At 36.5% G+C, this 15,152-nt stretch overlaps 1 protein-coding gene across 5 annotated transcripts in view; it reads left to right on the top strand.

Annotated features, from left to right (window-relative positions):
- The window catches only part of ZZZ3 (zinc finger ZZ-type containing 3), a 57,986-nt gene that overhangs the window by 39,592 nt on the left and 3,242 nt on the right, over positions 1 to 15,152 (top strand). For 4 of the 5 annotated variants that reach the window (XM_077785400.1, XM_077785397.1, XM_021527695.3 and 1 more), the window contains 9 exons: positions 1,723 to 1,861; positions 3,194 to 3,341; positions 3,423 to 3,541; positions 3,834 to 3,905; positions 4,075 to 4,176; positions 5,116 to 5,211; positions 9,251 to 9,403; positions 12,208 to 12,342; positions 14,870 to 14,970. In XM_077785400.1, coding sequence (XP_077641526.1) covers positions 1,723 to 1,861; positions 3,194 to 3,341; positions 3,423 to 3,541; positions 3,834 to 3,905; positions 4,075 to 4,176; positions 5,116 to 5,211; positions 9,251 to 9,403; positions 12,208 to 12,342; positions 14,870 to 14,970 — 1,065 coding nt within the window. The remainder of the gene's footprint in view (positions 1 to 1,722; positions 1,862 to 3,193; positions 3,342 to 3,422; positions 3,542 to 3,833; positions 3,906 to 4,074; positions 4,177 to 5,115; positions 5,212 to 9,250; positions 9,404 to 12,207; positions 12,343 to 14,869; positions 14,971 to 15,152) is intronic. The other variant, XM_077785399.1, reaches the window with a different exon arrangement.

The following is a 15,152-nucleotide window of genomic DNA, read 5'->3' as shown; positions in this document are numbered from 1 at the left end:
CATCTGTTGGCATCTGTTTGATTTCCGTGGCTCACACGTGCAGTGGGCAGGGTCTAGGTGAAAACCTTTATCCACAGCCACTGGCTCCTCTGCGCCTGGAACAGCCTGAGCCATGCTGCTGTCTCAGCTTTTAGAAGGTGTTCCTGGAGTTTAGTTTTAGAATAGCCACATTAATTATCTTGCTTTATGCAGAGTTATTTTGATTAGAAGAAACTAGAATACTTTCCCAGTAGTGAAAATATTCAGTACCGTTCAATATTAATGGCCTAATAAACAAGCATTTTAGGTCTTGCTTCCATATAAATCTGAATATATGCAGACAAATGTATGCAGTAATAAATTCATAACAGTATCTTGTCCTATTGTTTTTAAACAAGCTCAGTATTTTAGTTTGAAACTTCAGAAAGTATAGCTATAGTCTGTGTTTGTAAATGTTACATTTGAGTGTAAAGAAAATTACTTTTCTCATGGAGAGGCAGCAGTTTAATGTCCAGGTAGAAACTTAAATATTTGAAGGTACAAAGTCTGTATTTTGCCTTAAGACTGTTTAGTTCCTTCCACTTAAAAGGCTTACCCAATTATTAGTGCCGTCAATTGAAAAACTTGAATTATCTTTTTTTTTTTTTTAGTAACCTCTGGATTTTTTCGGTAGTACACATGGAATTCATGGTGCTAGGCTTGTCTTTGTTTTAGCAACAAGGGAATACAAAGAAAATGTACTGGAATACTGTAGTAGTGAACAGCTTTTACCTGATTTTAGTATGTGTATTTTGTGCTGAACTAAATTACAGTTGTATAATATTAAATGTCAGAAAACATTGGCATGAAAAAAGTTAATACATAATAATTTGCAAGAACAGGGTAGCTATGGGATTTCAGAAACTGAAGTGGGCAACTGTAACTTTAAAGCTAATAAAAAGTATTAAATGTAGTTAACTTTTTTAAAGGCTGTGTCAACATGTCTAATGGCTTCTTGAGTCTGAGGTAGCTTTATGCAAACCAGTTTGGAACACACACGTTACTGGGTACGGGCATGACGGTGACGGTCTGAGGTGTCTGTTAAACAGGCAATCCAAATTGTCTGTGACTCTGGGGTGGCACGTTTGAGAGAACACTGACATTTTCATTCGGCTTCTGTATTCTTGGGGGAAGCTGGTTTGAATTTATTTTGCAAATTACTTATTCCTTGATTTGTTGTTACATTTCAAAAATGATTGTCCTATTCTGCTCTAAGATGGGGCTTCTGCAAGATGCTGTGTTTATAAACCATTCCTGTCCAGCCCTTGGATGGTTGAGGGAAATGTTACAATTCTGTGGTAGCCGCTTGTATTGGGGTAGAAGGAAGCTTATGTTGAAGTGAAGAGAAATTAGCTCATTTTGTTTGTGGTATATTTAACTTTGTAAGCAAAGGCTGTTGGTTACAGCTGTTGAGAATATGAATATAGATTGTCCCTGATACCATATTGTTTCAGCTACTGTAGAATTTACAGGTTTAAAGGAAGCCATTGGAAAGTTAAATATATTTTCCCCTATGGGTTATATCAATTCATATAGTCTTAAAATTAATTTATGTTTAGTTTAATTCAGTAAAAATGTTTATTACATGATTCAGATAAGTTGTGAAATCTGGTAGGTTCTGGTAGATAACCATGGCTAGTGTTTAGGTGGGGGGTGTCACTTTTAAAGGCAATTGCAGTGAGATGTTTTCCTTTGTCTCTGTAGTTATCAGAGACTGTTACAGACGATTGCTGTACTGGAGGCTCAACGTACTCAAGCAGTTCAAGACCTTGAAAGTTTAGGCAGACACCAGAGAGAAGCACTGAAAGATCCTATTGGATTTGTGGAAAGACTCCAGAAGAAGGTATTTCTATGGACTTTTCCTAAGTCTTCCTTGGATTTTTTTTAACAACTAGTACTTCAGCCTCTGTAGAAATTGAAGAATAGATATATATACTTGCATAAAAATTATGAGCTTAAAATCTTTTAACTGCTGAGCAAAAATAGCTCTTTTTACTAGATCTGTATGACATAGGTCTTCAATTATTTTATCAGATATTCTTCCTTTCCTTTTTTTTTGGTATGTAGAAATGTAATTGTTAAATTTCTAATTATAGTGTAGGTATTTTATGATAACTTGAAGTCTACAGGTGACTGGAAGTATCAGACCAAAAAATTCTAATCTTTCTCATTTGAGAAATGAAATGTTGTGCTTCGAATGAATTCAGTAGGGTATATTTAAAGGGCAGGAAACCCTTCCAAACCCAAAGGAAACACTAGAAAACATACATGAGTTACAGATAACAGAATAGAATATTGTCTGATAGAGGAGAATCAATTTCTGTAAGGGAACATTTTCTTTTCAATCTTTAAAAACCCTTGTAGTATTGCTGCAGCATCTACCACTGGCAAACACGTTACCTTCTAGTATGATAGCAACATGTATTTCAGTGAAGAATGAAGTCATGGTTCTATTTTCTTAGGTTTGTAGATACCTAGGCCACATGTAAGCCCCTTGGTTTCAGTAGTTGTCTTTCTTTTAAGGTTTGAAATGAGTTAATAGTACGCATGATGTAAGAGTGTTGCATTTGATAGTCATTTTATGGGGAAATACTAATTACAGTCTCAAGTACTCTGGTATACTTTTGTCCAAAAACTACCAAAGGAATTATAGTCTTGCAGTTGACCTTTAAATAAAGAGGTGAGCTTTGCAACAGTTTTGTTCTAGGCAGAAGACAGCAAAATGAATGCAAAATAGGCATAGATTTCTCTGATGGGAGGAGTTGAGGTATCAGATGATAAAACTCTGATTTTTTTGGGTTCCTGGGTTAAGAAAGGTGCACATCCTGAGCTAATGGTATGTTTAATAAAGGACAGTCAGAAGCAGATTATTGAAGTGTCAAACACCTGATTTCAGCTGTGAAATGCACACTTTAAAATTTTATGCTAAATAAGCCATCATTGACCGTGCCGCTGCATATTTCATATGCACTGTTGTGTATAATTCTTGAAAGATCTCACCTTCTCTTTAAAAAAACTGTGCTGCATGGCATGTCAGAAATTCTGGTTTTCCATTCTTCTGTCAAATAAAAAGCAGCATTGGGTTTTGGAGCATTCCAGTATTTGTAGATTTTGGTTTGGATATAAGGTGATTGCATTAAATACTGCTTTTTACTTTTCATACTTACTTTTTCAGGTTAACATGGGTCTTCCATTTCCTCAGAGAGTTGTTCAGCTCCCTGAGATTGCCTGGGACCAATACACCACTAGCCTTGGAAACTTTGAGAGAGAATTCAAAAACAGAAAACGTAACAGTAGGAGAGTGAAGCTGATTTTTGACAAAGGTAAAAGAAAGTGGGCATATGTTACAAGAAAGACATGACCAGTGTGGAAGTTGAATAATTCTTCCTTTGTATTGCTTACAGTAGGTATCCCTGCAAGACCAAAAAGTCCTTTGGATCCCAAGAAAGATGGAGAGTCTATTTCGTACTCTGTCTTGCCTTTGAGTGATGGTCCAGAAGGTTCCACAAGCAGTCGTCCACAGGTAGTTGTTCAAAAGGAAAGAAAAATCACTAAATAGTAGTTTTAAAATATTTTTTCCTCTTTTGAGTATCGAATGTGTCTTAACTGTTACTTCACATGTTCATGTTGGTGATGACATGCCATTCCTGTACTCAGATCTTGGAACTAAACTTTGGTCTCTGCAAATTTTGTTTTGAAATCTCATGCTTTGGTTTGGTTTTTGTTTAACCTAAATAGGAAGAGGGTTCAAATCAATTATCCCAGCTATAATTTTTCTAAACATATGTTCCATTTTCTGTCCTGTGTTTGAGCAGATGATAAGAGGGCGACTGTGTGATGAGACCAAACCTGAAACTTTTAACCAGCTGTGGACTGTAGAGGAACAGGTACAGGAAACTCTTAATTTTGTAGCTGTGGCAACATACATGAGCATAAAAGCAAATTGTGTGATAATGTTATAGCACTTGGGAGATCAGAATCATGTGTATTTTGATATTTGACAGCTCATACTTGTACTTATAAAAATGTATTTATTCCTTTTTGCTGTTGATTTAGAAAAAACTCGAGCAATTGCTTTTGAAGTATCCACCAGAGGAGGTGGAGTCCCGACGATGGCAGAAGATTGCAGATGAACTGGGAAATAGAACAGCAAAGCAGGTAACATGTAAAACACTTTGAGAAGTTAATCCCTTATCTTCACTTCTATTTTTTTAATATCAGTAAAGAAAATTCAGTGTATTTTCAGTAATCACTTCATCTTAAGAATGTAGCAGCAGGGCCTGCATTTCACCAATAGCAATGGATCTCAAATACGGAATGTTAAATGTGCCCCTAATTGCTCATTAGATCTTGAAAGCATGAATTTAATTCTGTACAGCAAGTGTAGTGAAACCAACTGTGATCAGACTGAGTTACACTGTAGTGCCCAATTTCCTGCACCTCAGTACTGTAGAATGGGCAGACGTGTAAATATCACAGACAGAAGAAGGACACAGATGAGGAGACACCACGTATTTCTGCATCTGACTGGTTGGAATTTTCCCCCTAAGATGACAGAATTACTCTATTTTGACCAGAAGTAAAAAAGGCTGATGTTCTGTGTTTACAGTATTTTAATTTATTTTATTTGTATACTTTGATATCATTAAGTACTTCATTATACTGGATTTCCTCATTTCTGATCATATCTATATTTCTCCATATCTGAAAAAATAGACATGCTTATTTCATGGAAATGGAAAAATGGAAACCTACTTTCTGTGTGCTAACCATGGATAATATATCTGGCGTTGCTAAGAATGAGTTTAGCTGCAGCAGGAAGCAAACTACTGAAGTTCTTTCTATCACAATTTGTGCAAGATCTTATTTCTATTTTTAAAGAAGGGTAATTTATTTCATTGAAAGCTGTCAAAAGCATCTGGAAATAGTACACATGCAGCACTGCAAGATAGGTACCAGTTAGAGTAGCTGTCACAAAGTAGAATCCAGAGGATTTCTTTTCCTGATATTCTGAATCAATGTAGCAACCCTGGAAAAACTTTGAAGACCAATTACATTTAATTTGACATTGAGTTGTTGCATGTTGGTTTTTTCTAGGTTGCCAGTAGAGTGCAGAAATATTTTATTAAATTGACTAAAGCTGGTATTCCAGTTCCAGGAAGAACACCAAACTTATATTTATATTCCAAAAAGGTGAGACAATATTACAGAATCCTGTGTTTCTGTTTGCATTTATGTGGAAGTTGAGTCGGAATCAGTAATATTTTTAATAGATTAATAGAGTTACTTAATAAAATAATCCTTTCCTTTTGCCAGTAGCACTATAGAGTGAATGGATGGTAATTCTGGTTTCACAGTGACAGCTCTTGGGAACGTGAAGTGTTCAGACTGCAGCTGAACAGGCAGAGTAGAATGATGGTCTTGGGGTACTTCTTCCTCATTTGTAAATTTACTATAACTGATCAGGAAGTGACAGTGAAAACCCTGTTGGAAGAAGATATGAAGCCCTATAATTCATACTGTACACTAACCTTCTAATTAATAAAACCACAGAAAATGATGTATAATTGGGCATGCTGAATTAGCTTAAGCATAGCTTAAGACTGAAATGTCCATTAAAATACAGTGTTTTTCTGATCCTGGAATGGATGAGAAAAAATATAGTCCCAAACAATCTTAATTTACAAAAGACAATTTCTGTGCACATCAGTCACAGATTTTGGTTTAAATAATCTTTAAGGTGCTCTTGGGTACTAATAAGGTCCAGTAATAGACAGCAAAATAGGACAGTCTCAAGTTGCATGGGGATTTTATTTAATGGGTTTGGGTTTTTTTTTTAGTTTACTCCGTATTTACCAAACTTCTTCAAAACCCCTTACAGTGCCATTTGTGAAATAACATTACTGGTTTGCATCCAGGTATACATGATGTTTTAAATAATAGAATATAGACTAAACTTTCCGTTGATTCCATAAAAAGGCAAACTTACAGATTTAGTTATTTGCAAGCTTAGAAACAAAAGTTGCTGTCCATGGGTTGATACAAAGATCTACCACAGTTGCTGTGTAATGATCTAAAGTATCACACACCCTCAGTAGTCACTTTGTATTCTCTGAAGTTACTGCAAACAGTAAATGCTTGTATTGGAGCATTTCCTGTTTGCCATCCATCATGGTAATACCATTTTACTTTCACCAGGGTTTTAATCTACTATTGTGCTCTATAAACAGATGTAGGGAAGCTGCAGACATGACTGTCTGCTACCTTGTGTATTGGAAAAGTGCTTTCTGGCAAAAGAACCAAAAAAACAGCTGGAAACAGTGGTACCTTAAATTGTGTGGAGATTCATCTGTCAGAATTTCAAATTACATAAGCAGCTGGGGTTAATTTTTGTAGTATAATAATACTGTGTGGCTGATTTCAAAAGGCGTTGAAAATTTGGTTCTGAAAATTATAAGTGTTTGGGTTCTTTATGTCACTCTACCACTTACAATTACCTTGGTCACACCTTTTGTCCTTTCCTGTTAATTTTGTTTGGAAAGACCATCATTACAGGATGTGTGTAATGTTGTCAGGCAGCAGATCTCTGTATTTGATAAACATTGGGAGTACTTAGTCAACGTGGGACATCTTAAATGTATTTTTCACTAATTTGAACAGTGATTGTACTGTGGACAAACCCAGTATAATCAAGAGTCAAACATATTTTCTATAAAATTCTTAATCTCACATTGCAAGAGTAATAGTCCTATCATATAGATGGTTTCTATTTAGAAGATAACCAGTATTTGGGTCAGTTTTTGCAGTGTGATGCACATCCTTATTACCAGGTCATAAGAGCAAGGTCATTCTGCCCTGGTCTGTATTAAGCAGCATCCCTGTGTTACATTTGTATCCTGTGTAAGAAATAAAGCAGATGAGAAAGTGAAACAAATAGTGTATGTGGAGGAATTGAGCTGTCAGTCTGCTGATAGAGCTGTCTGCTTAGAGCACAGATTGGCAGCACCATACCAAGTTAGTTACTCCCAGGTCTCCAGTGGAGGTATAATGTGGCAGAAAGAAAATGCAAGGGCTCTTGGAAGCCTGCGTCTTGCCTCTCCTAATTTTGGTGTTGAGTAAGTGTAACTGCAGTGTATCTGCTTTATTGCCAGTAACAGAAGTTTGAAAACTGGATGCTAATACTTAAAGCACATACCTATGGGAAAATAAGAAACATTTAATGTAAAGATTTGTGTCAAAAGGAATGCTTCACAAGAAAATATCTGCATTTCTCCATGGGGATTGTTCAGGATGCTTTTTTAAAATGGCTACTGGAGAAGTTAGAAGCCTGTTCACTTTTTTAACATCTTATTGAAGTTAACTTTGTATATCTACTCATATGACATGTGTCTTTTCTAATTAATGTCACTGGAAATTAAGCAGGATGCATCAGTTTATTTTACTGATAATTATTCTACTGCTGGTGAAAAATATAACTGGATCAGAGACTTAGGACTCTAGTATTCAGTTCTTCAGTTATGCCTTATCATTTTCAATTTAATCCTTATATAATATCATTAGTGTACCTGCTTTTCAGTCTAATCTAGAGATAAATTTCCCACAGGGAAGATGATCCTTAACTGTCTGCTTTAAAGTAGTATTTTAGTTCATTCTTTACCAAAGGAAGAGAACTCAAATCCTCAGTTCAGTTTGTAGGTCACAGCACTGTTATGCATGGCAGTGCTGCTGTATAAGCATAGTCACAGTTTTCCTTTCCTGACTCCAGATCTGGTATTGAATGCAGTTTTTTAACAGAAAATTAATTCACTGTGTCAGCTCAGGCTGAAATGCCATCTGTACATGGATGAATTTTCGAGAGGTTTGAAATTTTAAAGGAAATCATAAAAGCACCAGAACACAGGCAGAAAAATTCAACACGATAGTTACAGTACATTAATCTTAGAAGAAATTCTTGTTTTTGCACTGCAGAAGTGCTGCAGATCAGAGGCACCACCTTCCTTCCAGTGGTTACTACAGACTTCATCTCTTCCATTAAGACTGAACAGAGCTAATCTCAGTTCCTCCTGGTACTTCTGTCTGCATAGATGCATTCCATCTAAATCCCTGGTGTCATCTGTGCCTTTAGTTTTTAAAATGTGCACAGCTGTAAAATAATGCTACATCCCTCTTTAGAGATCAAAGGTTGTACTGTAATATAAGATATCGGAACCTTTTGGGATAAAAGCTCTTGCTAAAAAAAAGGAGAAAATACTAACTATTGCAAGCATTCCTTTTGCTTTAGCTGCTAGGCACTGTATAAAACAATCCTCACTTTTATGATTGTTAGAAAAAATGCTTTTCATGCTTACATTTTTTTATTCACTCTGTAGGGGTTTTTTAAGTTGAGGAGTGTAAATTTTGACATTAAATGTCAAAATGCTAGTCTGGAAAGCAGCTAAGTAAGGAGTTGAGTCAGTTTCATTCACCCCAAATTCTTCTTTTTGATATTTAATATTCTCCCACTGGGGAAGAAGTAATAGGGGCTGAGTGCCTTTAAGTAACCTCTTTTAAAACTGGCATCATTCTACCCCTTCAGACAGTCTTAAAGTTGAAAGTTTCTAGATGTGCACTAATGGAGTAATTTATTTCATCTAATGTTTTTTATGTTTCTTTTTCATGCAGTGGCAATGAAAACCTTTAGAGAGTAGTTCTTTCTAACTTTTAGAATCATTTTCTTACTGCAATGAATTGCTTTATCTCTCCTGCACCAGGACAATAGGTCTAGACTTGTTTTTTTTTCCTAAGGCACAAGTGTAAGAAGTTGATACATGTCAAGTGTGGACCTTTTGTTTCTTAGACCTGTGCAAAATTACTTCCTTGCTTAGTCTCACACACTGTTGGAAGTTTCTTAATATTTTTGCTCTCTGGTCCTCAGTCTTCAAAACTGTAACAGCCTTACTTTCTGTTTTACTCTTGCTGTCAGTCTCACTTGTTGAGGTGGTTGGGGTTTTATGGTAAGGGCTCTTTCTTTGCTGCATTTTTACCAAAGTTTTGCACTGTTCATTGGATTCCACTTGTTATGTGGGAGAAGAGCTGCAGCTGTGGGAGGCCATGATACAGAGATATAAGTAATTGGAAACATCATAGATTATTTATTGTGAAAGAACAAATTTCAGGCAAAGTTTTATCAATGAGGATTATTTAAATAAAAGCCAAGGAATGTTTTTAAAAATATACCATTTTTTCATTGTAGTCATCAAGTAGACGGCAACATCCTTTAAATAAACATCTTTTCAAACCTTCAACTTTCATGACATCTCATGAACCTCCAGTTTATATGGATGAAGATGATGACAGATGCAGTTTTCACAGCCATATGGACACTGCAGCAGAAGAGGAAGTATCGGTATGTCATTTCAATCAGTCAGAGCATGTCTTGCTTGCTGTCACTTTGACCTTGTTTAGTGTTTAATAGATATGGCATCTTCACCATAAAATATCATCAAGGAAGTATTAAATTGTAAGAAGATTCATGAGCCATTTTGAATTATAAATATGTTATTAATATAACAGCCTCTGACAGCAAGGAATTTAGACCAAATCAGTAAGGAAGTTTGTAAGTCATAAACAGTTTTATCCTGAAATATCTCAAAGTAGATTTCGTTGCATATTTTTAGTAAGTGATCTGGCATGAGAGAGGTTTGAAAATCATGTAGATGATATTGTTGAGATTCTGGTTAAAGATGTGTTTTAGAAAGGTTATATAGAGCCCTGATAAAATTCAAATGCTGTTGGCATCACTGTTTTTTTTATCTTCTACTGGCTGAATTAATTATGAATTTTGTAAAATCCACTTCAAAGTGTGAACTAACAGAGTGAATTGTCAATCAACAAACATATTTATGTATTCTTAGAGGCAAATTCTAGTAGACATCCTAACCCAGTGAGTTGCTGCATCATGGAGAGTACTACTTTCCTAATTTATCCCATGCAATAATACAACAAGAATTTGGACATATGTTGTTCCCGTTTCCATACAGAATTTTAGAGAGACTGTATCCTACTGCTTGGGAGCTGGGCAAGTTTCACAGCTGGTATGAATCACTGTGATTTTCCTGTTTTCCTTAGACTGAAGAACCTGACTAGTTAATTCTTTTTTTTTTTTTTTTGGTGAGCCTAGTGATATCTTGTGTGTGAAAACCTTGTTGCATAACACAAGTATTGAGGCCACCAACTATCAGTCCATTCATTTTCTTTACTCATTATTTTACCTGCACTGCATAGTCTTCCTTAATTATTACATTTATTTATCTATTTCCTAGTCCCAAATCCCATCTTTGCTCATTTTCTGTGTTCTCTCTGTGATGGTCTTTCAGCTCATCCACAGATATTCCTGATAACTTTGCATATTCCAATAAGAATTTTAAAAGGCTTAGAAAGCAAAATGCATATTAGAAGAGATGCAATGCAGCTGGTTTTCGAGCTAACATACTTTTGTTCTGTATTGGTTTTAAATACATATTTTTTAATTGTTCTGAACAGTTTCCTGAAACATTTTGGTTTTGCCATGGTGCCCTAACTCATAATTAATGTGGGCACCATAGGTGTGATAATAGTGGTCATGTGCTACACAGTGACATTTTTTTAATTTGGCATAATCTTTTCTTCCTCCATTAGAGTAGCATTTCCAGATAGATACAGTTCTGGCTTTCAGTAAGGTAGAAACACACAGGGGAGCTCAGTTACCCAAAAGATCCCCACAATCAGTGTAAAATAGTAACAATTTGGAAGCAAAAAGGGATTGTAAACTATATTCAAAATGAATACACAGGGTTCTGCTCTAGTGTTAAAAGTCAGATCTCTTAGTGACAGTCGCTGTCTTGGAGAAAAATACTTTGTGTCATTTAGCAGAAAAGCAGTGTAGCAGGCAAATACTGGTTTCTTTGATTTCACAGTGGAATTACCACATGCTTTTCCTGTGTAAAGACAAAAAAAAATTACCTGATTATTACCAGTCATAACTATTCCTGAAAAATTATATTTTGGTATAAACGAAGTGTTTTCAAGTGAAGACCCACTATTCCTAACAGGGTTCATTTACTTTTCAGTTATAATTTCTTAATTTTGTGAGTAGTCTAGTTCTTCTAGAACACAACTATTTACTATTCCAGACTGAATTGTCCACACAGGGAGCTATTAGATCATACTTTATTCAGTATACAGTTATTTTGTGGCAGGCAGTTTTTCTCAGAAAAACTTGAGATTTGTGTGGAAGGTGAATCCCTGTTTTATATTAAAGAGAATGTAGCTTATCACTACACAACTGAATTGTGTCATTTAACCATAACTTTTCTCATAGTTTGCAGTCTAGTCCTTTATATAGGTTCATAATTGCAATTAAATAATTGATAAGGCTTTTCAGAAATGTAGTAAAGCCTCTTTCCCTCACTTCTTTTAATAAACTTACTAAATAATACAGTCTTCAATCTTCACAGACTCATAAAAAGAAATGGAAATTACACATTCAGGCTACATTAGAAGAATTTTAATCACTATCTTGTAGTTGTGGTTGTTTTCCCTCCCTGAAGGTTCCTTCCAGTGTAGGATGTGAAAAGTGCTCTACATCAGTAAAGGCTTGTCACCTGTAAAAACAGATGACATCTACCAAGTACAGCTGCTACAATAAAATCATTACCTTGAAATGAGCATCTCAACTAGAAGAAGAGCTTCTGTCCTTTCATAGCAGATCCTCAACCTTTGTTGAAGGAAACTGTGTGAGAAAAAATAGAATTTGCATGTCTTTGAAAAAGAGAGAACAATTTCTTGTACCTCTCTGGCAAAGATGTCTGCACTGGCTTACAGGGAGACAAACTGCTTCATAATTTATGAAAAAATAGCAGTCTGTTTTTATAAGCTGTTAAGAGACGGTAAAGTGATAAAGGGAATTGGATAACTGTGAGTTCTACTCTTTCAGTTATAGCATGGTGCTGCTCACTGCATTTTATTCTTACCAGTAAAGGTGAGAAGATAATTAATGCTGGATATGGGTGTTACTGTTTTAAAAATATTTTTCCAGTATGTTAGAATAATGCCATCATTTTCTTAAACACTGTTAATCATTCATAGTGATTTATGGAAAAAAATTATGTCTTATTAGTTACTGTATTCCTACAGTAAGAATATTTTTCTGGGTTTTTTTACCTTGAATAGGATGAAGAGAGTATTCCAATAACATATCGAGAGTTACCTGAATACAAAGAACTGTTAGAGTTTAAAAAATTGAAGAAACAGAAACTCCAGCAGATGCATGCAGAAAGTGGGTTTGTGCAGCACGTGGGATTTAAGGTGAGTGCAAGAGATGTTCTTCTGTTGCTCAGTGGAATGTAAAAGTTTTCCAAGAGAATGTGATTTGATTTTCCTGAGAAGGTTTCATTGAATACAGCAAGTTTTCTTAGTTTTTGTTCACTGAGTCTGTTTTCCTTCATTTCCTTTAAGAAAAACAGCCCATGTAATTCAGTCTTTGTGGTAGCTCAGCTTTCACTGAATGCTGATGTTATATGGAAATTAATAGTCTGTCTTTTTCTCACCACTATATGAAAATACAGCTTGTATTTGAGCCTTGTTAAATCATCATAGAATTCCATTTGACATCACATTCTGTTTTGACAGTGATTCATTAATGATAATTTTCTGATTATGAATTTGGAATAATTTTGCCTCCACCTGAGGCCAAAGAAAGGACAGCGATTTTGGATAAGAGTAATGTAGATGAATACTTCTTTTGTTTTGTAGCAGCTTTACAATCTCATCAAGTGATAACTGACAGAAGTTGAAGCAAGGACATAAAGCAATATTTATGTAAAATTTTAAAAAAAGACCATTAGGCAAAACTGATGTATTGTCCGAGCAACAACCATTAATAGGCAACATGAAAGAAAGGGCACTCTGGAAATCTTATTTGCTGGTTTGGAAGGGATTTTGTGTCTAACTGGTTACTGTAACTGTTGGAACAGGTTTTTAGTTTAGTGTTATGGAGATGGATTTTTTTAATAATGCTCATTTATTTAGGAATGCAAAGATAGTTCAAGGTTCAATTCAAATTAACTGTAAAATTAAGCCAGCCTCGTCAGTTGATACTGACAGATTTGTTATTAGACCACCAAGGTGCTTCTTATTTTTGTTGGTTTTAGTTGGCATGGTATGTTTGGTGTTTCATTTTGTGGGGATTTTTTAAATAAGCATTTTCTTGCCCCCAGAATTTTAAACTTTAATCAGGCAGACCAGACTTTAACAAACTGCTTTTTCTACATAAAATTATCCTGAGAAGTAAATTGACATTTACACTGTTGTGAAGCATTTGAAGTTTGAAAGTTTCTTTGCATTTGAGTTTGATTGTATTATGCATTATAGTAAGCTGAGAAATCAGGTGATTATGGGCTGTTTTCCCTCAGGAAATTCAGTCTGTGGGCTGGACAGACCTCACCTAATAAGCAGCCATTGAGAGCAGTTTTGGTTCTGCACAGCCTTTGGCCTCATTTAGTACACATTACTCAACCTGTTCTTTGAGTATTGAATTATTGAATCCCTTGTGGGCTTTTCATGGCTTTCACTGCTATATGATCCAAGCAATTTGCAAATACTTACTTTCTTCATTATGAAATGAATGGCATAGTATTACTTCTGTTTCACAGGATAGAGGGGTGCTGGAACACAAAAATTAAGGTGAAGTCTTTCCACTGTCTTGGTTCTCAAGTTCAGATAACTGGAGCAAATTTTTCAGTTCTAGCATTATTCTGAACTTGGTATTTTCAAAGAACAGCTCTTGGTATGTTTAGTCCCTCCTCATTGTCAGCCCTCACACTCGAAAGCCATCTGTGGACAGAAGGGATGCAGCTGTGGCAGAGCTGTGTGTAAGGTGCTTGTAACCCTGAGTGCCTCAGTGCTAGCAGGAGCAGCTGCTGTGCCAGTGGGTTTCACAGATGCTGAGGCAGAAATTCAGGTTCAGATAGATGGATAGAGGATGAGCTATGGGAGCACAGGCTCGTTTCCCACATTGTTTTCCTTTTCAGTTCTAGTTCTGTCTCTGCAGCAGTCTTTGTAATTCAGATTTTTTAAAAGCTGTCCTTGCCTGCAATTCCCATTTTCCTGGTTTCTTTTTTTTTGATCAAATACTTTCGCATTTCTGTCCCTCTTCTGCATCACTGTGAATTTTTCATCTAGTCTTTCATGTTTTGTTTTTACTTTGTTTTTTTTTCTCTCCATGCCACACTCTTGAACTTGGGATTAGTTCTTGTGGTCTTGCTAAATTTTAGTTCCTTCTCTGAATATGTTATTCCCCTTCCTTCCTGGCCATCTGGTTTTCAGTTCCAGCCCACCCATGATGTGTTGCTATATTTCCTGAGTTGGAAAGGGTATCGGTTTGCCCCCTTGTGCCCTGATCTGCAGCCCCCAGCAGCCCAAGAAGCTCTGCTGCTCTGGCCTTACTGCTTCCCTCTGCCATGGGAAGGCTGACGTTCCATGTGGCTGGGCTTGTGTGCAGCATCACGTCCTTGTGCTGTGTCACAGCAGTTCTCAGAGCCACTGAGTGTCTGCAGGCAGGGCTGCTTTTCTTGAGCAGGGTGATGCCAAGGTGGAGAATCTGGGGAGAAGGAAGCAAGGCCAGAGCTTGATGGATCCTCAGGGCCTCTCCTAGGGAATGAGGACTTCCCTATCCATGAACACGTTGTTGTCTGTGGGGAGGAGAGTTCAGCTGTGGGGCTGGCAGTAGCACAGGGCCACCCAGAGATGCCACGTGCTGGATTGGTGTGCATGTTAGCAGGGAAGTGCTGCCTCCAGCTGCTGCTTTCTCAGTGCTCTTCCATCTGCTCCACAGTGCGATAACTGCGGGATCGAACCTATCCAGGGCGTTCGGTGGCACTGCCAAGACTGCCCTCAAGAAATGTCCTTGGATTTCTGTGATTCGTGTTCTGACTGGTGAGCAGCCTGTGCTTCTACTTCCTATTTGTCATTAGATTGAATCTCTCTGCTGCATAATTGCTATGTAGGGTGGAAATCTTTGCTCCAGCACAGGACACATACCCTGTGTTGAATAAAGTGGAAGGTAATTTAGCATATCTTTGTGGGAGATAAATTTTGTAGGCAGATTACTACAGCGG

The sequence above is a fragment of the Lonchura striata genome, chromosome 9 (genome assembly GCF_046129695.1).
Source record: "Lonchura striata isolate bLonStr1 chromosome 9, bLonStr1.mat, whole genome shotgun sequence".
NCBI lineage: Eukaryota > Metazoa > Chordata > Aves > Passeriformes > Estrildidae > Lonchura > Lonchura striata.
Note: the sequence above shows the minus strand (reverse complement) of the source record. Positions and strands in the feature narration are given on the sequence as shown.